The 24,362-nt window shown below is 45.7% G+C and overlaps 1 protein-coding gene across 2 annotated transcripts in view; it reads left to right on the forward strand.

The window, feature by feature from the left end:
• The window catches only part of KIAA1549 (KIAA1549 ortholog), a 644,398-nt gene that overhangs the window by 320,502 nt on the left and 299,534 nt on the right, over nucleotides 1-24,362 (forward strand). For both annotated transcript variants that reach the window (XM_069628735.1, XM_069628736.1), the window contains 2 exons: nucleotides 10,478-10,623; nucleotides 15,919-16,096. In XM_069628735.1, coding sequence (XP_069484836.1) covers nucleotides 10,478-10,623; nucleotides 15,919-16,096 — 324 coding nt within the window. The remainder of the gene's footprint in view (nucleotides 1-10,477; nucleotides 10,624-15,918; nucleotides 16,097-24,362) is intronic.

The following is a 24,362-nucleotide window of genomic DNA, read 5'->3' on the forward strand; positions in this document are numbered from 1 at the left end:
CTACAAGCTACACGCGTCTGAAGACATATAATTTACAGCATGTCCACTACCTTCATAAACGGTTGTGGCAGCAGCTACGCTCCAGTCTAAGCCATCCTCTACATCCTCCACTGCAGCGTCACAAGTCCTTTCCAAGGAGGACAAGCTTCTTGATGCCATTGGGGGGAAAAAGTATTTTCCAATTTGGCCCTTCAGCTGCGACAGGCTAATTCCGAGCTCATCCTGGCAGCTGCTAATCTCAAGCTGTGGAAGGAGCTTGCTGAGTTTCAGCAATGTATTCCTCCTGACGGGCGAGAAGATTTTAAGATCGACCATATTCAGGCTTATTAACAATGGTAAGAATTACCCAAAGGTGGTCTTCTCCAGTCTCAGTAAATCCCAACCCATTTGTTCAAGGCACAATCATCCACACTAAGGATGAAGTAATTCAATGCCGGAAATATCTTCTGATCATCAATGGCTACTGGAATCCCGCGAAAATTAGCACTACAAAATTTGTCAATGCCATCACTCAACTAATTGATCAGGCCACTCTAGCCTATAACAACTTATCAGTCATATGTTGTGGAGCTTTAAACTGGTTCCAGTTCGATCATAATTCACAGTTTAACAGGCGAACGCCTGACAATGCAGTTGCTACCAGAGGCCAGATCTGGGCCAGAGCCATGACTATGCGCAACTGTGCAATGCTAAATGGCAGCGTTAAAGGTGACGTCCCAGCACAATCCACGTGGCATTGTGATGCGAGCCATAGTATTCTTGACTACATCTGGGTCTCTCGAAACGTTGAATCTAAGGTTGTGGATCTTCAAATACAAAAGATGAAGTATAGCGACCACAATCTCCTGAAACTCTGTTGCCTGATGGAATGGGCCCCTTTGGCCCCAATATATCAGATGCCTGTTGAAATTAACAGTGGTGGTAATCGGCTCAGAATAAATGCAAACCAGATTCAAAATCTTGGTGCCAGGTTCACAAATTCCTTCTCTACACATGGAACCAACTATAAACCTCTGTTAATTGACTATAGTACTCATCAAGATCTGTCTCGGTACAGTGGGCGTTCCCACAAACACATATATAGTATTGTTATTCATGAGGTGAAAAAATCTGAGAAAAGATTTGAGACTCCTAAAAAAAATAATCTGCCCAGGAAAGATGAGTATGAAGCAGTAAAAACCAGAAGGGCACGTTATCGCAATTGGGCAAAATCACATGCCATCATAATCGGTCAAGATCGCGCTGAATTAATGATGACATTTCTTGTGACAAAAAACACACATGAAATTTGGCAGATCTTGAACATGGACCACACAAAATGTTCTTCTGTTCCTGCAAATACGATCTCGGGTGCTGACTGGGAAACACACTTTTCTACAGTATTTATGAAGCCCCTCATAGAGCCAGTGGTCGAGACCAATTCGGCTGGTATGCCTTGGGCAGTGGAAATGTCTCAGGATGACATTTAACGAGCCATCATGGCATTAAAAAATTCACGTACCACCGGGCCAGACTTGATCACGAATGTGATGCTTAAAAACATTTGAGAGACTGGGCTCTCTTCATCAGAAAGCAGCTTTTGAAAATTGCAGCTTTAAACGAGCTTCCTGAGTCATGGTCTACGGCAATCGTTGTTCCTATTTAAAAGAAGGGCAATTGGGAGGATCCTGCCAGCTGTCGCCCAATTGCCCTGCTTGACACTATTGGCAAGATATTCCGCTCGAACCTGCGAAAGAAGCTCACCGATTGGGCCCAAGCGTCCTTGATTCTGGATATACGTCAAACTGGCTTCACGAAAGGTGCCAGTGTTGAGGTCAATTTGCTGATTGTTATTGTCCTGAAACTCTAAGCATTGAAAGCTAATGGCAAACTTCATCTTGCGTTTATTGATATGAAGCAGGCCTTTGACAGTTTAAACCGGGGCATGCTTTGGTCAAAACTGTCAAACTGGAAATGCCTGGCTTATATTCTTGAACTCATCATGGCCCTTCATGCAAATACCTCGATTCACGTAAGACTTAACTGTGGCGAATTATCCGACCACCATACCAACGGCTAAAGGCATCAAACAAGGGTGCCCATTTGCCGCTGATTTGTTTAAACTGTTCTTGGCTGGCCTGCCTATACATCTTGATCAGGTCCAGTGTTTTTTGCCTAAGATAAATCACGTCCCAGTAAAATGTATCATCCATGCAGACAATCCTGATGGATTGCACACAAATCGGACTACAGCGTTTGCTTAAGAACCTACATGAGTATTTGGCCATTAATGAACTGAAGATAAATGCATCGAAAAACAAAATGTTTACAATTGGCAGCTCGAGCAAAAAGAAGGATTAATCCTTCAGGTGGACAGTTATGGGTGAAACCCTCAGCTCTGTGCATCTATAAGGTATCTAGGGATACAATTTAATAATTCAATCTGCGAACATCACTGGTTACTGAATTAAAATCTAAGATAACAAAGCTTGCCCTTCAAGGAACCAAGATCAACAAAAACGATGGCAAATTTTCTATGGCACCCATTTTGACCTTCTACCTCCAAAAAGTGGTTCCTGTCATTGGGCCTCATTCCGAGTTGGGCGGTAAGGGATACCGGGGACGGGTGCTGGTAATCCCTTACTGCCCAATTCCGAGGTCCCTTAGCAGGAACCGCAAAGGACGTGTGGTCGGACCACACGTTCTTTACGGGTCCCGCTAAGGGACCAGGGCGCTAATTACGGGCCTGCTACTAGCAGGCCCGTCTGGGGGCTCAAATGGGAATGGGAATGGGGAATGGCTGGTTGAATGGGGACTTACCGGGTCCTCCAGGGTCGGAATGACCCGGTAAGTCCCCATCCAACCAGACTGGACCCGGTATTGGAGGCAGCCATGGCGCTAATAGCGCCATGGATAGCTCCAATCTCAGAATGAGGCCCATTGTCTTTGGCGCAGAGGCAGGTTGGAACATCAAAGAACAAATTTGGCACATGCTGGAGGGGCGGTTCTGGCGTCATGTCTTAAAAATGCCTCAATCTACATCTATGACAATCTTAAAACATGAACTGTCACTGAATTCTCTTCATAGTAGAGTTATATGGAAATCCATCACTGTAATGCGAAAGAGGTCTTTTGATTCACCAACTCCTGCTTATCAGATTTTCACAAACGAGTCTACTAAATTTATGGATTCATCAGTTACTTGCATTTTTGACTGCTGCTAACATCAACAAACATGAACTCTTAAAACGGCCACAATGCGGCAAGAAAAAATTTGATTCCTGGGCATGGATAGTAAATCAAGAAAAACGAGCCATGCTGCACTCTGCAATTTCCTTGGGTCTCAATCAGAAAAAAATAAACGTGCCGCCACGATACTTGCTCCATTGCCCTTCTCGTCATCAACGAGAACCGAACGAACACATTGAAAACAAAAGAAATTCTCTGGCAAAGACACGATAAAACAATAAAAGGATAATCTCTGCCGTTTTTGTCGTATGACCATCGAATCTTCAAAACATCTAATAATTGATTGTGAACAAACTTGCAATCAACCTTCTCTTCATCTCGGGAAATTTGCACCTCTTGATGATGACATGGCTGTGTGGTGGTCTGTGATTATCACTGGGAATAATATCAAACTTACTTGTGCGATAGTAGATTATATGGACATGCTTCTGAAAATTGATCCTTAAAGAAATGTATGGAATCGATGATATGCTGATTTGGGTTGATTTGAGAATATAATCTACTGATCTAATTAGTTGTGTAGCAAAATGAGAAATTTTATTTTTGTGATAAGGGGGACACGAATACATTTTTGAGTATGTGAAAGATAAATTGAAACAAAAGTTTGAACCTTGTGTTTTAAACTATAGCTTTTTCAGAAAAAAAAGATTTTAAGGGCGGTTTATACAGTGCCAAATTTCTGGCTCAGGACCTGCTGGAGGCCGCGTCTCAAAATTTCGACACTTACAGCTCCAGGTGTTATGGTTGCATGCTACAAAATTCTCGAAGGAGGTTCAGGACAAAGTACTTGATCTTCCCTTCGAAGGTAAGGAACTTTTCCGTTCCTCCACTGATGAAGTACTCACTAAAGCTAAGATAAGCACGCAAACTGCTAAGTCATTGTTGGTCCTTGCCAAAGCCCCAGCTAAAGCAACTTATACTCAGAGAGGTCGGGGTCTCAAACAAGGTCCTTCTCTGGTTTCAGAGGGTTCCAGGACTGCTGGGTGGATGCTCCCGCTGGTGGCCTCCGCTGCAAGCAGCAAAGGCAAGGTGGCTGGTTTTTCTCTCAGTCAACAACCTCCTCTTCAGCAACTGGTGGTCTCACTGCTGATAAACCATCTAAATTATGTTTTCCATCGGTCTCACAAGACTCCTGTGGGAAGACGTATATCATCTCATCTGGAGGCATGGCAGACCATCACAGAAAATCGATGGGTTTTGTAGGTCGCCCGGGCGGGCTTCCTCTTACCCCTCCCTCCTACCCCACCCTCTCACTGCCTCTTCAGCAGACTGGGTCACCCTTCCCCAGAGCCGAGGTACAGAAACTTCTAGACCTTAGAGCAGAAGAGCCTGTTACCTTGCACAAGCAAGGGGAAGGCTATTACTCCTATCTATTGACAGTGCCCAAACCCAACCAGGCTGGCCTGTGCACTAACCTCAACCTCCCCAATTTCAACCTCTTTGTACCCCAAGAGAAATTCAAGATGATTACGCCCTGCCAGATAAAGTCCTCTCTCAGGAAGGGTGATTGGCTCAGTGTGGTAGACCTTCAGGACGCCTACATGCATATCCTGATCTAGAGCCTGCATCGGAAATATCTGCGGTTTTCCGTGGGAACAGAACACTTCCATTATCGAGTGCTACTGTTCGGTCTCAGCTCCGCGCCCCGTGTCTTTACGAAGATGCAGGGCGTTCATGTATATCCATATTTGGACGATTGGCTCCTGCGCTGTCCTTGCACACAAGCCGCAACGATCAATCTTCAGTCAATCCTCCAGCTCCTTTTCCATCTCGGGCTGTTGGTGAACTGGCGAAAATAGTCTGACGGTTGCTCAAGATCTGATATTTCTAGGTTTCTGTTGGTTTACGGTCAGTACTAGAGTGTTCTTGACGGAGGACAGAATAGCGGACCTGTCAACCACGTGCCAGCTTTTCCTGCAGCCCTCCCACATGTCAGCATGGTGGTTCCAGAGACTCCTGGGCCTCATGGCCTCATGTGTGTTGGCTCTACCTCTTGCATGACTAAAAATGAGCTTGCTCTTTGGGGCTGCTGGTCTAAGGCTATGGATCCGGACTCCAAGATGATTGCAGTTGCATCCTCCATGACGGTGGGTCGTCAATGATGGTCTTCCGCCGGCAACCTTTCAGTGGCAGGAGCCCTGCCCACAAGTAACGGTTACTACAGACTCCTCTCTTCTTGGGTGGGGCAACACTGCGTCACCTTGAGGTGTACGATTTGTGGAGCCCCAAAGACAAACGTTCCCCCTAGATGCAAATCGATCCTTCTTGACCACATTAAAATGGCAGTCATTTCTGTGTGTGCACAAAGCCAACATCCTTTTTACAGTTGTTTGTGGGGGCCACAGAAGCCACCTGACACTTCATCCGGTCCTTGCACACTTGTGGAATCCTGAATACCTGCAAATTATTTCACTGGAAGATAGTGTGCTCGAAATGGCTCTCTCCTAACTGTTCTGCCTAGCTCCCCCTTAGTTCTCAGCCGTAGAGTCTACCTGACATTACTACATATAAACTATTAACAGGTATTTCCACGTGATTTGTGTAGCAGCAGTAATCCATATGTCGGTGCGTCCTATGCCTAATTGAACTACCATAGAAAACGTAGTGCACAGCCTGTCTCCTACTCAATCTTTGCCCAAATAGTTACCTATTATGTCACTAGATATTATGTCATTATTGCCAGTTTGACTTGCCTGTGAGTGAACACTATTTGTAAAGATAGCCACGGTAATTGTGATAGTATGCGCCGCAACATGTACCTGTATCGTATTACTGGGTGATTACTATTGTGCCTGTTACCCGTGCGCCATTAATTAGTGTGTCAGCAGGCTAGCAACCTGCGCCATTGCATATTCCAGATACTGTGAGCCACTATGATAGTATATTTTGTTACATTTGCCTTTGTGAATGTCTGTTTATTTACTGCCCCCTTATGTTACCTATAGCGCCTCAAATATTGTGCCAATATCGTCTGTAACACTAGCCACCCTGTCAGTATCAACTGTGAAACTTGCCATTGGGGCTGTTTCTTTACTGACCACGGCCGCCTTACTCTTAAACATTTGCCACTATTCAGTGAAGCTATCCTGCCTGCCAGCCAGCGCCTAGACACCGATATTCCCAAACCTGCCTAAAGATGGATAGCCTCCACCAGGAGATGGAGATGCCAAGCCCTAAGCCTAATGCTAGCACTTGTCGCTACCACGACTCGCCTACAACGCACCATGTAACGCTACCTATGTCTATCCTACTACCTCAAGTACATTCCATACTGCCTACACAATTTCTCCCAGCATTACAACTTTCCAATCTAAAACAAAATACCTCACTAAATGCCTATCCACCACCTACACCTAGCCAACAGATTATGCAATATGCTATTGAGCCTAAAGCTAATAATCCTTGCCCAGCCAACATAAGGAACTCTAGACTAGGACACCGACGTACCAAAAACCGGTAGCAGCTGATCTACCACAGAAAAGGGACTAGCATAAAGGACTCGCCCACTTTGGTTAAAAACGACCATTACATTATGTCTAAAATTAGCAGCAACGCCACACCGAACTGTAGCTTTAAGGCCTCTCCTGTTTATCTAAAAGACTCCTACTGTCTTATGGCCATGAGGGACAGCTCCCCAACTAACCTTGAGAATGACACCACAAGCAACACCCACACAACCCGTGATTCACAATGAGACTTACCACAAGCTCAACCTTACCCATTCATGTACTCTTACTCGCAAAGCCCTTCCCATAGACACACCTAACTCTGATGCCTTGTTAATGATGGATGCACTCATTAACGTAAGAACGATCAACGCACATGCGTTAGACATTGCAGACCTTATTGTGACAAATTATCTGAATTTCCTAGCCATCTGTGGAAACTGGCTCCATGCAGCAGCAGTCCAGCTCTCTCCTTGGCTATTCCTGAAAATTACACTATTTTCAGAATGGATTGAGACCTCAAGGGGCGGCCATAAGCCGTTTGAACCTATGGCCACTACCTAGCTCAAGTACCTTTCTTGGACAGTGGCCTCCTTGATTGCAGTAACCTCTGCAAGAAGAATAAGTGAGCTTCAAGCTCTCTGTCGAACATCCGTTCCTAAATTTCCACAAGGATAAGGTTGTGCTTTGCACTCATCCTTCTTTCCTTCCCAAAGTTGTCTCCAAATTCCACTTAAACCAGTTAATATCATTACCGGTTTTCTTTCGTTCTTTCTGAAGTTTTACCTCGCCAGAAAAAGCGAACTTAGAATTTCTTGGAGCTAGGTGGCGGTAAAATGTTGTTCCCCATTCCCGTGGAGTCCGATAGGACTCCATGGGATTGGGTACACGCAAGCACCGGCACCATTCTTAACGGTGCCGGTGTTTCCGTGACGGGACTGCCTTCCGTGGCCGCTCTGCCCGGCAGGGTCAGATCTGTTTGGCATGGCGGCTCCAGCAGGCAGACCTGTAATATGCCAGTCCGGAAACAAGGGTGCTGGTAAGCTTACCGGCATCCTTGTTTCCAGACCGACAGGGTCAGAATGAGGCCCATTGTCTTGACCTGAGCTCCTGGGCTGATGCCCAATTCGGCCAGGCAGGAATTTCCATCCTCCCGTTTTCCTTTGGGCAGTGCTTGGGAATCTCCCACAAGTATGGAGGAAAGGGAGCGGGACGTAGGAGCATGACAAAGTTACTCCCCGTAGTGACTAACTTACTTCTATTCCATAGTCCCATTTCCTCCATATGCCTGCTTGCCATCCCCTCTAATAAGTATCCTTTATTTTGCTAAATGTTCCTAGGCCTGGCGATAGAAAAGGACTGATGGGCGATGCACAGGGCGGAGCTCAGGAAGGCGGGGCTGCGGTCACGTGCAGTGGTCCTGCGTAACAATAAAAGGAGGACAAAACGGTAATTTCCTGATGCTTAAACAAGTGCTCCGGTCCCATCCCGATGGGCGGAATGTTCCACAAGTATGGAGGAAAGGGGACTAAGGAGTAGGAGCAAGGTAGACACTATGGTGAGTAACTTTGTCATTCTTTGTCTCCAGGACAACGAAGCAGCTGCTCTACTCCGTGCTTGCTAGCAAGTGCGATTGGTGCATAATGCTACATTATTACCTGATTGGGTGGTGGGCTAAGCAGGTAATAACCCGTACCCCCAGCCATGTGCACAACACTTTTACCAACTTTGGCCTTCCTCTGGAGTGATTGTTTATTTTAAGGGAATCTGGTGCACCACATGAGTGCTAACCTGATTCCCTTTCTACAAAAACAAGATGGCTGGCATGCCGCATAGAAAAGGGGGCATGTTAAGGTGGGTTCCTGGCTAACCATGACACTGACCATGGTAGGAACAGGAAACCTCTTTTCTGAGTCCCAGCTCCAGTTACAGGGTACAGGAATATATTTAGGCCACATCAGGTAAGTTACTTGGACAGAACATCCACCGGCATCCTCTCTGTCAACCCATCTTCTCAACTGACATTACAGAACCATAAACACCCTCTTTTGAAGCTATGACTGGTGCCACTTGCAGCCCTCACTGGCACAGTGCAGCAATGACTGTGCATGTCCCCTGCAGACCTGGCTGGCCTTCGGTCCTGGCGCTGTTCTCTGTATACTATGCCTTACCCAGATTCTAACTTCCTCTCACAGCAAAGTCACGGTTTGTCTCTTGCAACAATTCCTTTGTTAGCCCCTTGCAAACTTGATGGACCCCTGGGCCCTCCAAGCCGGTCTGCCCCTTGCAGACTCGATGGGCCTTTAGCCCCACAAAATCTTTCTGTCTGCCCTTTGCAGACCTGATAGGCCCCCAGGATCTGGCGCTGCCTCCTTGCAATAATTACTGGCCGTCACTGGCCCCACTGCAGACTGCAGCGCTCCTACCTCGATAGAGGATGGTGTGGGGGATGGGGGGGTGGATGGATTGTCCACCTCCTCTCCAGCATCCTCTCCGCCAACCCATTTTCGCAAATGACATTCACTGAACCATTCAGAACATAACATTCTCACACACAGCATTCCATGTCAGTCACTCACAGCATTCCATGTATACAGGTCAAGGTGCAGGGAAAGGCAAGACATAACGGGGCACATCCTTTTTCTCTGTTAATGGCGGCAGCTGGGTACCAAGATGGAATGTTAAGGTGTTTAGGTGGGGGTAAGAGGGCTGAAGTGTGGGGTCAAGGTGATGGAGGTTGGGGTCCCCATGGGGAAAAGGCACAGCCTACAAAAATGGACTGGCGCAGGTGGCTGGGCGGATATGTGGGGTTCTACTGTAAGCCTGGGTTACCAGCCTCCTGATTGGTTGGCAACACTTCCTCAGGTGCTAGTAGAGCCTTAAGTCTCACACATCCCTCAGATTGTGGTCCCCAGTTGCAAAATGTCGGACTACAACACCCGATTCTTTATACTGACATAAGGGGTGATTGATTCATATTAACCTGAACAAAATTCATATAGTTTACATATCATATGCTTTTAAAAGCCAACCTCTTGCAAACACTACTTTCAACCTTCAATTATGTTTTTGCCTTCCCTTGTACCATGTCCACCCTGACCAGCACCGCACTGTCCATTTATTGGGAGGCAAAGGGATTGAAAAAGAAATTAAGCAAGAAGGAGAAACAAAGAGCAACATATGGAGAATAATAGATAAGAGGATGGATAAGAGAGAGAGCCAGAGAGAGTGAGATTGACAACATATGTTGCTGGTGGGCCTCAGTGTATTGCACTCCTCTGCCGCCACCACCAATCAATCAACCGGGTAGGGGGAGTCCCCCCACTTGGAAACCCTCCTTTGTGGAGCACTGTTGTGGTGGCTGGGGGGTGCTTTTCCCAGGAATGTGTGTTCCTCACTGCAGTCTACAGAGTAGGCAGTTGGTGAGTCTTGTCTGCAGTTTTGTTTGATATACTGATGTGTGCCGTCCTTGAAACATGCTTTCATGTCTTACAAGGAGCAGAGAACATTCTTACATCCTCATTCCTGATAGTTACACATTTAGTAAAAGAACACTTAATTAGTTTTTATGGTGGAAATCTATATAAACCAGTTAACTAGTGCACCGCCCATTGCATGGTGACAATTATTGCAGTTTGCTATGCCAACCGGTTATTCTTCTCAACACTCCTTTCCTTCTTCCCTGTAAGACATTCCCTATGTTGCTAGGACGCAGCTAAATGTGGCAAAACAATCAAAATGTATCTTCAGTTGTAGGTAAGGGGTAGCTGCTAAACGACTTTATTTTTTGTTTTTTCACACAGTCCTCCTGGGTGTTGATGAAAACAAGATTCAGGAAGAAGTGTTTCCGGCAGAAATGGAGAGAAAACTGGCACAGCTAATCAATGAGGCTTTATCCCAGGGTCGGCGATGGAAACGTGCTACCAATGCAGGGAGCAATACTGTACAGGTAAAGACACATTTGTTTTTATGTATTATGTATTTATGAATGCTTAAACTGATTTCCATACTAATTGTTTATTGTTCAAAATAACAACATCCGTACAAGCTGCATTTCCCAGGCTTAGAGTGTATAATGTTTCAAACCCATGTTGTGTTTTCTGATCCTGACCCAAGGCCTGTCTATCATGTTTTCTGTGAGGAAGTGTTGCGTATGGTTCTGGGAATCACTCCGAGGAGGCGGGTTAATACAGGGCGGTGGTGATATGTGGTATTATACACACACTTTGCAAATCATGGCTGTGTGTGTGGATGCTATTACTTGGGCTTGGGATACATTTGACAAAGTAGCCCCATGCTTTCTATAGTGTTCTTGCTTTCCTTGTACCTCTTCCTGCCACATCTCTTGCTGTAAGGTACAAGGGAATAGCTAACAAAAACTAAAGGGGAAAATTACTTCTATGTGCCTATTCCTCTTTATAGTTGTCTTAGGAAAACGTGCATGTCTTCAAACACAATGGGCTGCCACAGTACTTGAACAGGAAGTAATATTAGTAGCATTCATGCACATTAATTGTGGGCCCCACTGGGGGATTTGGAATGCGTTAAAGGTAGTTGTTAAAGGCAAGATTTTTAGCCGCTCAGCGGCCCACTTCTCATCTAAAGGAAAGGCTATGCAACACCTGGAAAACGTGATCTGCAGGAAGCAGAGAATCCATTCACAATTGGGGTCTAGGAAGGCACGCAGAGAGGTGAGATTGGTTAGAGTGGATCTGGAGGCGCTGCTGGTGGCAGAGACTGTGATCTCGCTCCTCACTAAAAATGTTACTATGCACAGGGCAATCAGGCCAACAAGCTGTCAGCCTACATCCTGCTTCGACTTAAATCCAGGAACTATGTTGAATGTGTAATGGACACGGAGGGTGCTCCCCAGTATTATAAGGTGGCGTACCTGGATACTTTCGTCATTTTACTGCAAATAACTGACCACAGCAGCCCAGTTGGAATTTCGTTAAGAAGGCCAACCTCCCTAAGATTACGCAATCTACTTGTGATGCGTTGGGGAGTCCTATCACGGTCGAGGGTGTTGGGAGAGCAATTGGATCCCGTCCTCCATTTGAGGGTCCCGGGGCCCGATGGTTTTTCACCCTGTTGTATAAAACTTTTCTGGATCAGTTGGTGACCTCTCTGTTTAATTCTTTCTTGGGTTTGGGAGTAGTAACTGGTGTTAGGACTGGATTACTATACTCTGTCCTGATGGACAGATGTATAAGAGGCCAACCTAGTTAGTGAACAGGGTCAACTCTGGGAGCTGTAGACAGACTAATCAGGGTGGCATATAAAATGATCAAGGGTAGGTCTCAGGGAGGGTTGAGCCTGGTCAAGGGTCCACAATGAGTTCACAAAGTACGTAATCAAGGATTATAATTAGACAAGTAGTTATAAAACACTACATTTATTTATGACAAAACAGACGCTATAAAAAGGACTACAAGCAAGTAATAATACACAAACTAAAAATAAAATACATATATACAGCCAGTGCAATAAAATTACAGTGCCCCCACCACACAATACTACCCACAATACTAAAAGGAAAGGTATTGGTTATATTAGCCATGGCAGCCCACAAGAATTGAACCCTAACTTTAGAAGTCCAACCCTAAGTTGACTGGGGCCTAGTGCCCTGAAAGATCACAAAGTTCCAAGTAGTTTTAGGAGCTGGGAAAAAGCTAGGAGAAGTGCCTTGTGGATAGGAGAAGCGTTCCAAAAGTCAGGCAAGTATCTATCCTAGTGAATTAAATTGTCTGCAGCTTTCAGAGTGCTGTGCGAACAAGCAATGGCAAGGCCAAACTAGTGTAAACATTATAAACGTTAGGAAAACGAGGGGACTTAGGGGTTCAGGTAAGTACCACAGTAACTCAACCCAGTACTCTGGTTTCTCTTGGGACTTTACCAGTCTTCAGAGGGTCATCAGAGGTTGCATTTCCCACTGTTTCATCCGGACCTTGGTGCCCAGAGGTTGCAGGTTCAAGTGAATCCCCGGTCGGCCACATATGCTGGTGCAGCGTGTTCCAGTTGAAGAATGCAGGCCTCCTCTCCGCACACGACTGTCAACACGGTCCTGATATTCCTTCTTAGGGTTTCTTGTTATCACACACTTGTATTTGCCTGGTATACTCTGCTGGCAGGGCTACTTGTATTCACAAGTTGTTTCTAAACACTTCCACAATTGTACATCTACTTGGTTGGATAATATATCCTCTTGATATATTATTTGCTTCGGGTACCCCATATATTTTTACTTCATGCATTCACATATAGGGAAGGGCATTGACTGCAATTTACATCCCCTTTTCACAATTAGTCTCTTCACCTACTCTCGTTCGGGTATTCTGTTTAGTATGGTTCGCATTTGGCACGCCTGCGGATACGCCATGGTGTCCCCGTTCTCCTTGAGTTGACTCACTGTTTCTTGTTGGCGTTCTCAAGCTTGTTCGTGGTCGACTGGTGACGATACAGTCTTGTGACTGCTTTCTCTACGTTCTCCCGTCTCTCGCGGCGTCTATTCAACACGCCTGCTTTGTTTCAGGTTACCATAATTAAGATGCTGCTTTCTGTGCTCTGCGAACGCCCAGGAGTCTTTCACGGGCTCTCGGCTTTTCTGCAGCGCCTCCCGTTCTTGCAGAGCCTCCCTTCTTCCTGGATGGTGAGCCACCTGGCTCCACCATGCCTGCTTGAGCGTCTCGATTCCTCGAATTTCGGGAAGAGGTCAAACATTCTCTCGCCACTCTTTGCTTCTGTTCTTTCAATTTCCCAGGCACAGGTGTTTGCCAGAAACAACTAGAGCACTCGCTGGGCTTATGCATCTTCCGATCTGCACTACTCCTTCCCTCTTCCTCATCCCAGTGTTCGGGTGATTCTGGGAAAAGAAGTCTTTTGTTGGTGATTTGTTTAACAAGCTTGTATGATAATTTTCAATAGTTCTAAATGATATGATATGGCATTTATAATGCGCCTATGAAGCAAAAAGGATGGGTATCCCCTACCCCGTTGACTGTTAAATACAAAAACAGAGCAGGAGGTCACACGGATAAATACAAATATTCAAGAGGTTAATTGACTCGAGTGAAGCAGTGATAAAAGGCAGTCAGGTGAATAATCAAAATCACATATTTTTATTAGTTATACAGGAAGGACAATAGGATAAAGATTTTTTAAACCACACAATAACATTTTTAAATTGTAAATAAATACATATTATTTATCAAAAAAGTTTTTAGAAAAAATCTAAAAGAAACTGTCTCATGGGGCACTGCTAAGTATAGTACATTTTAGCCACTGTATATGTAATAAGTGGATGGAAGTCACTGCAAAGAAGAATTTGTATTCAAAAAGTCCTAAGTGCCTACTACGAGTATCTCATTTGAAAAATAGCATCATAAGCGTAGTTTCGACGACCAAAAATAGTCGTCTTCATCAGGACACACTAATGACATACCAATTAATATTTAGACGGCCCACAACATTTTAGAACATGAAAATTATAACAATACACCAGACGGTCACTAGATAACTGATATACTGTGTTTCAAGTTTGTTTGAAGATCTGGACCTTTTGTAAAATGCTAGTGCAAGAAACAAAAAATCATAATTAAAAAAGATATTTTTACTAAGCCTGACCATGACCTTACACCCACCCAACACCCATAAAAGTTCAATTTATAAGACTGCCAAATTCAAGTTAATCAAATACACCTTGAAGGGTCCAAAGGGGGCGCAGAAGATAATGATTTCATACACAAGTGTTTCAAGGCATGACTAGGCAAGGGAGGGGGAACAGAGGGAGGACAGACAGCGATCCTACTAGGCCAGGTGTCATTCAGATTGCGCAATTGCGTGGGAAGGTAAATCAGGTCTGGTTGATGGATAAATGGAACTGGAGAAAGCGGTGTTGTTTTTCCACAAGGTAGACCAAAGTTGGAAGTTTGATATATATTATTTGGGGAAGGGTTTTCAGCATTCTTCCTAGGGAGAGGTGTAGACATGTGACAATAGGCCATGAGGGTATTAGGTATTGGAGGTATTATCTTCAAGAGCAAATGGGGATACCATGTCTTATCCAATGAAGCAATGACATCACTCCGGAGGTTGTCTCCTCCCATGTGATCATCCCTCATATAGCCACCCCCAGGGTCAGAAGAAGGTAGTGGCTGCCGTCCCCTGACCACATGGGAGGAGGTCACCGCCAGGAAATCAGTTCTGACTTCGTTGGAGTCATTAGGGTTTTCATTATTTGTGGTCAGAAGTCTGTTTTTATTCTATGGAAGCCACACATCTGGCATCGGAGTTCTGACATAAAAATAAGTTCTAGCATGCCACATGGATGGTAGGTGTGGTATAGTTTGGTGTCTGATTAATTACTTCCTTTCAAGCATGATGAAACCCCTAGAAAACTGCATTGGCACTCATGCAGCATTGCTCCAGTTACGTTATGTTACATGGCATTTATATAGCCCCTACTGCCATTGGTATGGCCTTGAAGTGCTGTGAGGATGAACACCCTTTGGAAGACGGTAGTTAGTGAATTGAGAAGTGATCAGAGGTGTTGAGAAATCAGTGTGCAGTTATAGCCTTAAGAAAATAGGTAAGGGAGTGTGCAAGATCAGTGAGCAAGACACTCAGCAATGAATAGTAGCGATACGTGAGGGGTTTATAGGGCAGTCAGTGGACGCTCATCTAGAGAGCTGCCAGCTGCTCCTCTTCCCCTGGCCACCCTCATTACTGCTTTAAGTGTCAGTTGGGAAGTACCAGAACTTAGAGTTTATCTTCAGGCAGTGTATCTGGAAGGACATTTAAGAAAGCTGCTTTATCCATGGGTAGACACCATCAGTAAGTTAATTATTTTGTTAAAGGGATGAAGGGATGTACTCTGAGTAATTAAGGTTGCTAACACATGAGCAATTGAAGATTTTCAACCATTTCTGCTGCTTTAGAAGATCACCTACAGTATAGACCTTCTACATGTGCTTTATCTGTCCAGTCAAATGATTCTCCTTCCTCAAAGGTCACTATTAACGAAGGTAGGACCAGAAAACCCAATATTTCAGAAACCTGACAAAAGTTTCTAGCGAAGCGAGCCCATACAGGTTTCAGCATAACAGCTATTTCAGTCCCTACAGTGTTCCGCTAGGTAAATACTCAGTTATTCAACCAGATTCCCCAATCGTTACCTAAGTTGTTGAATGGACATTTGTAGCTCTCTTCTTCATGTGCCCCAAATTCTCTTTTGTTCTTTCTGTAGATTGTAAATGTGTCACGGCTTGAGGGTTCTGATAACCCAGCAGCACTAATATATTTTGTGGAAGATGTGTACGGTGAAAGACTTAGTGCTGCGAAAGCTGCAGATCTGATTAATGTGCTGAACATTCAGAGAGCAGCCATCATCCTGGGATATCGTGTCCAAGGGGTCCTTGCACAACGTAAGTACTTGGTTTAATAGTGTCATAATGTGTCAGTGTTCTGCTGATTTATTGAATATTTATTTTATCTTTGTTGTTTTTTTAATAACACTCTTGCTTATTTATAAAGTCTCTAAAGGAGGCATGGAAAATATAATGGTGAGGGGGTCTCTTTATGACGAGCTTCTTGTACTTACTGCAACACTCAAAAGATGTAATTTTCTGTAATCGAATTTGCCAGTGTTTGTGATCCTACCTATTGATGATGTGATGAAACAAAGCAAATGATTAATTTAATAAATAATGGTGAAATTATTTGTTTTTCTTTCTAAATCCCATTTTGTTGATACTGTTGTGAATGTTGTGGCAAGCTGCCACATCTGAGTGAGGACCGAACGGAACACACGCAAAGTTTGTTTCAAACCATTTATGTAGGATTTTTTATATAGGGACAAAACATTGTCAGGAATGGAGTGAATTCCTACAGGAAATAGGATTACAGCTAAAATTAAAGAATGGTGAATATAATTCGGGTGTAGGTTGGGATAACACAAGTGTCTCTGGAGGACTATGCACTGAGATCCTGAACCTCCCCTGTAACAATCTTTCAAATAAAAAAGTCTCAAACCCTACATTACGGGCCTTCCCTGTATTCACTATTGGTAAAGCAAATTGTAAAGCCTTTCACAATCTTCTTTCGATTGGAAGGCTGTCCTTCTGGGCCAGAGTCAGTGTGTGTGGCACCTGTTGGGGTTTCCTCTTATTTGCTTCTCCCTCTATTGGGGTAGGTGACCTTGAGGTCCAACCTCTTCTCTCTTTTTTTTCTCTCCCTCTGGAACTGTAACGCTCACCTGATTCTCGCAGAGGCGCCGGTCTTGACTGGGCGACTACCGTATCTTCAAAGGTGATGTGTAGCACCCGGTTGGCTCTTTGGGCTGGACCTCTGTGCACTGTATGCCTGACTTCAAGAGTAAGATGTCTGCAGATAGAAAATATGGGGTTAATGAACTGGGGTTATTGGGGTGTCCCTATCTCTTTCCTCTTCTCCTCTCCTGTAGACCCCCAAAGGTTAACGCTCTCACCTTAGGTAAGTGAATGCCGAGCTCTCCATCTGCCTCGGGGCAGGGTGCTGTAACCAGTTTCTTCACTGGATAGGTAGCGCAGGCCTCTTGACTTCAGAGGACTGCTGTCCGTGGTTTACTGCACGAACGGTACGTTTCGAGTCATTCAAATGTCTTTAAAGTCTTTAGTAATGATGTCTCTTGTTTTGCAGGGTTCCGGCGATGGCGGATGACGGGCTGAAGTGAGTTGAAGATGGAGCCTGTGTGATGAATAGAAGCGCCTGGAAGCACGTAAGTAAGCGCTTGTTGCCTGCTTCACTATGCGCTATAACTGTCTTTTTATTTTGCAGGTACGAGTTCGGAGCGGCTGCAGGGTGCCGGAATACCCACTGGATTAGATGTGGAAAGGAGTAATGGCACGTGAGTATTAAAGTTCCCCAATGTCTTTAAACGCACCTTGTTTTGTCTTTCAGATGCGGGATGCAGCGCCGAAGGCCTCCGGAGCGTACGAAGAGTAGGTAAGCCTTTGCCTTTCAGATGCCGGAATGCTAACCTGTTCTTTCTTGTCTTTATAGGTGTTGCTGAAGACTGGATTCAGGATGGTAAGCCTTTGCCTTTCAGATGCCGGAATGCTAACCTGTTCTTTCTTGTCTTTATAGGTGTTGCTGAAGACTGGATTCAGGATGGTAAGCCTTTTTCCTTAGGCCCAGGACCGGATGCAGAAGACACGATGAGCGTTCTGCTGCAGAGGTTGCAGAATAACGCAAAGCAAGATTCATCCACCGGGTGTGGTTTAAATAGCCTCCTGTAGTGCTTAGGTGTCTCCTTCCACAGCCACGCCTAAGTAAGAAAAGAGTTCCTGGTAAGAAAAGAGTTCCTGCCTTCCAGAAGAGTTCCAGTGTTCTGAATCTAGGGAGTGGCTCCAGCCCCACCCAACAGGAAAAGTAGTTCCAAACAGAAGAGGATCAGAGGCTCAACTGGCAGGCAAGTAAGCAGCATGGTCTGCTGAAGGTAAGTCCACCCAAGCATTATGAGCCCGGCGCTTCTAGCGCTGGGACTGGGCATATTTATGAGCCTGGTGCCACTGGCGCCAGGACTGGGTCCAAAAGGTCCCAATTGGGACTGGTTGGCACTCGGAACCTGGGTTATGGATCTGCTTCCAAGGGAGTTGGGAAAACCCTGACCTTTTGGAAGCAGAGATCATGACAGTACCCCCCCTCAAGGCCCCTCCCAAACCGGGCTTCTCCGGGGGTTTTGGCTTGTCAGGAAATGTTCGGTGAAATCTTTTGATTAGGCGAGGAGCGTGGACATATTCAGCAGGTTCCCAGGATCTCTCTTGGGGGCCGTAGCCTTTCCAGTCAATTAGGTAGAATAGTTTAGATTTGGAGATCTTGGAGTCCAGAATGCTTTTGACTTCAAACTCGAGTTCTCCATCCACTAGGATAGGTTTTGGAGATTTGGTTAGTCGGGTTTGAGGTTGCACGGGTTTTAATAGAGAGACGTGGAAGACCGGATGTATCTTCATGTGCGGGGGCAAGTCCAACTTGACCGCTACTGGGTTTACTATGGTAGTGATGGAATAGGGACCAAGGTATCTTGGGTTGAATGTCCGTGGCCCTTTTAGAGATAGATATTTGGTGGATAACCAGACTTGATCCCCTACTTGATAGTGAGGGGCTTCCTTCCGATGTTGATCTGCTCCTTTCTTGTATTGTTCTTTAGCCCTTTGAAGGTGAGAAACAGCTTCCTTAAAGGCTTGGGTGATTGTAGAATGCAGGTAGTCTACTGCTGGTGTTTCAAGATCTTGGAGGGGATCCAACTCCGAGGTTCGAGGGTGACTGCCGTACAAAAGAAAAAACAGGGTTTTCCCAGTTCCCGAATGGACAGAGTTATTGTAGGCATACTCGGCTATCCAAAGGATATCTTTCCAAGTTTTTTCAGTTTGTTGCAGCATGCAGCGTAAATACTGTTCCAGAGTTTGATTGGTCCTCTCGGTTTGTCCGTCGGTCTGAGGGTGGTGACTGGTCGATAGTCTCACATCAATTTGAGCCGACCGACAGCAACTTCGCCAAAAATGAGAAATAAATTGACTACCTCGATCCGAAATTAGAACCGAAGGAAAACCATGCAGTCGGACGATGTTTTCGAGAAATTCTCGGGCCAGAGTTGCTGCTGTTGGCAAGCCTTTGAGCGGAATGAAATGCGCCATCTTGGAGAATAAGTCCACGATTACTAGAATCGTATTGTATCCGGAGCATGGAGGTAGATCGGTGATGAAGTCCATAGAAAGCGTATGCCAAGGGCGAGGTGGGATGTCAATAGGGCGTAAGAGGCCTGCTGGTCTTTCCTTTTGACTCTTGTTTTGGGCGCATACTCCACAGGACATTATAAAGTCTCTGATATCTTTTTTCCAAGACGGCCACCAGAAGTAGCGCTTGATCTTTTCTGAGGTCTTGGCTATACCGGGATGACCTTCCATTAAAGAGTCGTGATAACAAGAGATTACTTTTTTCTGTAAATCTGTGCTGGGTAGGTATAATCGTTCTTGGAAATACAATAAGTTGTCCTTTACTGCAAAGTCCTTTCCCTGCAGATGCCAATTCTGTATGTCTGCTGGAGTTACAAGTTGCCTGGCTTTATCCTTAACTTCCTCTATGGATTCTGTGGCGATTACACCCAGAATTCTTTGTTCGGGAATGATTGGTACAGGTTTAGGGTTGACCAAGTGTTCTTCCACTCCCATCCGAGAAAGGGCATCGGCTTTACCGTTCTTTGTACCAGGTCGATAGGTAATTATGAAGTCAAACTCGGCAAAGAATAATGCCCAACGGAGTTGTCTAGAGGATTGGGCTTTTGCGGTCTTCAAATATTGCAGGTTTCGGTGATCCGTAATCACAGTAACGGTGTGTCGGGCCCCCAGCAGATAATGCCGCCAAGCCTTAAAGGCAGACTTGATAGCCAGAAGTTCCTTGTCAGTAATCGTGTAATTGATTTCAGGAGGCGAGAATTTGCGGGACCAAAATGCCACGGGATGCAACTGATTGGTTACCGGGTCCTTTTGTGATAGAACTGCCCCCATGGCAAGGCTTGAAGCATCAGTTTCCACGATGTAGGGGAGTTCGGGGCGAGGGCGTTTTAAGATTGGTGCAGAGATAAATTTAGTCTTCAAATCCTGGAAAGCTTGTTCCGCCTCGGTAGACCATTCAAAACGTTTGTTTTTCTTTAACAAGGCAGTGATGGGCTGGACTATTCGAGAGAATTCGGGGATAAACCTGCGGTAAAAGTTAGCGAAGCCTAACATGCTTTGCACACCTTTTACGGAGGATGGTGATGGCCATTTGAGAACTGCATCGACCTTCTTTGAATCCATACGCACTCCGCCAGGTGATAATATGAATCCCAAGAATTCAACTTCAGTCACGTTGAAAACACATTTTTCCAACTTAGCGAAAAGTTTGTGTTGACGCAATCTTTCGAGGACCATTTTCACGTGTTTCCGATGTTCAGATTCCGATGAAGAATAAACGAGGATGTCGTCAATGTAAACAACAACACATACATCTATGAGCTCTCTGAGGACATCGTTCATAAAATATTGAAAGGCGGCCGGGGCATTGCAAAGTCCGAAGGGCATGACCTGATATTCAAATAGCCCATACTTGGTGCGGAAGGCCGTCTTCCATTCATCGCCCTCTTTTACTCGTACCAAGTGGTAAGCTCCTCTAAGATCCAGCTTTGTATATATGCATGCTTTTCTGACTTGGTCCAGGAGTTCAGGGATCAAAGGTAACGGATATCTATTCTTAACGGTGATCTGGTTCAGGGAGCGATAATCGATACAAGTTCTAAGGTCTCCTTCCTTTTTTGGAACGAAGAACAAAGCTGAAGAAGCAGGGGACTTGGAAGGACGAATAAACCCATTTGCCAGGTATTGATCCAGGTATTGTCGAAGGTGAAGGTTCTCAGGCTCGGTGAGGGCATAAATTCTACTACAAGGAGGAGTAGATCCAGGTATCAGGTCTATCTGGCAGTCATAAGACCTATGAGGAGGTAGAGAGTTAGCCTGATCCTTCCGGAAAACATCTTGGTATTCTAGGTATTCGGGAGGTAACTGGGGAGTCTCTGAAGAAATTGCGGCCAGTGCAACACCAGGTGGAGGGTGACAAGTAGAGACACATTCTGGAAACTGGACCGTTCTTGCTCGCCAATCGATCAGAGGATTGTGTTTCTCTAACCAAGGTATTCCTAGAATAATCTGAAACTGAGGGGCCTTGATCACATCGAAAACGATCTTCTCATGGTGTCCATCTTGACTTACTAGCGTCACCTCTTGAGTGGTATGCGTTACTGGCCCGGAGGCTATCTCCGTACCATCCACCGTAGTAATGACGTCCTTTACAGCCTTGGGACAAAGAGTTAGATTCATCCTCAAAACCATTTCATGATCCACATAATTGCCGATGGCACCGCTGTCGACGTAAGCTTCAATTGCATGTAATCGATCCGGATTATCAGGGCTAATGAGGACCATAGGTATCACGAAATGCGAGGTCACGGAACTGGTTTTCACGCTCGGCAAGAGGACCTCTATTCTTGTCGGGCAAGGTCGTTTCCCTGCTCAGAGTTTGTAACTTTGGTAACTGCAGCTCCTACTGCCTTCTTGGCAGGTTTCACCGGACAGTCTCGAAGAAAGTGCCCTGAGTTTCCGCAATATAGGCATAATTGTAACTGTTTCCTCCTTTCCCGCTCCCTTTGTGTTAGAGGACCTTTCAGACCCCCTATTTGCATGGGTTCCCCGGAGTCTACTCCTTTGGAAGGAGTTGGCGGTTTGGAAAATACTCGAGCATCAAACTTGGAACGATCGGCCTTCCTGTTCTGCAGCCTGTGATCTATTTGAACGACCAAGTCTATATAATCCGAACAGTCTTGTGGGGGATTCACTACTTGGGCTAAAACGTCTTTGAGCTCTCCACGTAGACCTCTATAAAACAGCGTAATCCTTTTGTCCTCAGGCCATTGAGTTTCCACTATTAGTCTATTGAAAGATGCAATATAAGCCAAAAGGTCTTGATTACCCTGTCGCAACGAAAGAAGCTCATTGTCCAAGGCCTGCCCCTGTGAATGTCTTGCGAACAGTTTTTCCATACTAAGCTGAAAGGCTTGAAAATCATGGAGAACCGGATCATCTTGATTAACTAGAGGGATCGACCAGTCTGCCGCATTGCCACTAAGGTACGAAAGTACAAAAGCTACTTTTGCTTGATCAGTTGGAAAGGCTGCTGGCCGGCATAAGAAGTGCAACCGGCACTGATTGATAAATACTGCAAACCTCTTTGGGTCACCAGAAAATCGTTCGGGCGGAGCCAGAGGTACATTCCCAGGTAGGTTGATCTGCACTGGATTCATAGAGGATGTTGAAGGAAGATTTGCCCCAGATGCGGGTAACGGGGTCTGTCCGGCTTGTGACTGTAGCACTTGTCTAGCAAGATTGTCTGTTCTCTCCTTGGAAATAATTAGTTCCCTTCTTAGAGCATTCGTTTCCTGACGAGCTGCATGCACTTCTGCCCTTAGTTCCCCAAGTAACCGGGCTAGGGGGTCAGTATCCGAGGTTTCCATAGCGCCTGGGCGAGAGTTTTGCGGTTGGCTTTGCGTTCTGTAACGCTCACCTGATTCTCGCAGAGGCGCCGGTCTTGACTGGGCGACTACCGTATCTTCAAAGGTGATGTGTAGCACCCGGTTGGCTCTTTGGGCTGGACCTCTGTGCACTGTATGTCTGACTTCAAGAGTAAGATGTCTGCAGATAGAAAATATGGGATTAATGAACTGGGGTTATTGGGGTGTCCCTATCTCTTTCCTCTTCTCCTCTCCTGTAGACCCCCAAAGGTTAACACTCTCACCTTAGGTAAGTGAATGCCGAGCTCTCCATCTGCCTCGGGGCAGGGTGCTGTAACCAGTTTCTTCACTGGATAGGTAGCGCAGGCCTCTTGACTTCAGAGGACTGCTGTCCGTGGTTTACTGCACGAACGGTAAGTTTCGAGTCATTCAAATGTCTTTAAAGTCTTTAGTAATGATGTCTCTTGTTTTGCAGGGTTCCGGCGATGGCGGATGACGGGCTGAAGTGAGTTGAAGATGGAGCCTGTGTGATGAATAGAAGCGCCTGGAAGCACGTAAGTAAGCGCTTGTTGCCTGCTTCACTATGCGCTATAACTGTCTTTTTATTTTGCAGGTACGAGTTCGGAGCGGCTGCAGGGTGCCGGAATACCCACTGGATTAGATGTGGAAAGGAGTAATGGCACGTGAGTATTAAAGTTCCCCAATGTCTTTAAACGCACCTTGTTTTGTCTTTCAGATGCGGGATGCAGCGCCGAAGGCCTCCGGAGCGTACGAAGAGTAGGTAAGCCTTTGCCTTTCAGATGCCGGAATGCTAACCTGTTCTTTCTTGTCTTTATAGGTGTTGCTGAAGACTGGATTCAGGATGGTAAGCCTTTGCCTTTCAGATGCCGGAATGCTAACCTGTTCTTTCTTGTCTTTATAGGTGTTGCTGAAGACTGGATTCAGGATGGTAAGCCTTTTTCCTTAGGCCCAGGACCGGATGCAGAAGACACGATGAGCGTTCTGCTGCAGAGGTTGCAGAATAACGCAAAGCAAGATTCATCCACCGGGTGTGGTTTAAATAGCCTCCTGTAGTGCTTAGGTGTCTCCTTCCACAGCCACGCCTAAGTAAGAAAAGAGTTCCTGGTAAGAAAAGAGTTCCTGCCTTCCAGAAGAGTTCCAGTGTTCTGAATCTAGGGAGTGGCTCCAGCCCCACCCAACAGGAAAAGTAGTTCCAAACAGAAGAGGATCAGAGGCTCAACTGGCAGGCAAGTAAGCAGCATGGTCTGCTGAAGGTAAGTCCACCCAAGCATTATGAGCCCGGCGCTTCCAGCGCTGGGACTGGGCATATTTATGAGCCTGGTGCCACTGGCGCCAGGACTGGGTCCAAAAGGTCCCAATTGGGACTGGTTGGCACTCGGAACCTGGGTTATGGATCTGCTTCCAAGGCAGTTGGGAAAACCCTGACCTTTTGGAAGCAGAGATCATGACAGGAACACTGCCCTTTATGGCCAATGTTCACTTTCGTTTTTTCTCACCCCTTGAAAGGCTGGTTTCCTGGGTCATGGATTTCTTCACATTATTTGGCATTTTTGGTCAGTTGAATGCACCCACTCCAACAGTGTGAATCGCCT

This window comes from Ambystoma mexicanum, chromosome 12, assembly GCF_040938575.1.
Source record: "Ambystoma mexicanum isolate Mex_15411 chromosome 12, UKY_AmexF1_1, whole genome shotgun sequence".
NCBI lineage: Eukaryota > Metazoa > Chordata > Amphibia > Caudata > Ambystomatidae > Ambystoma > Ambystoma mexicanum.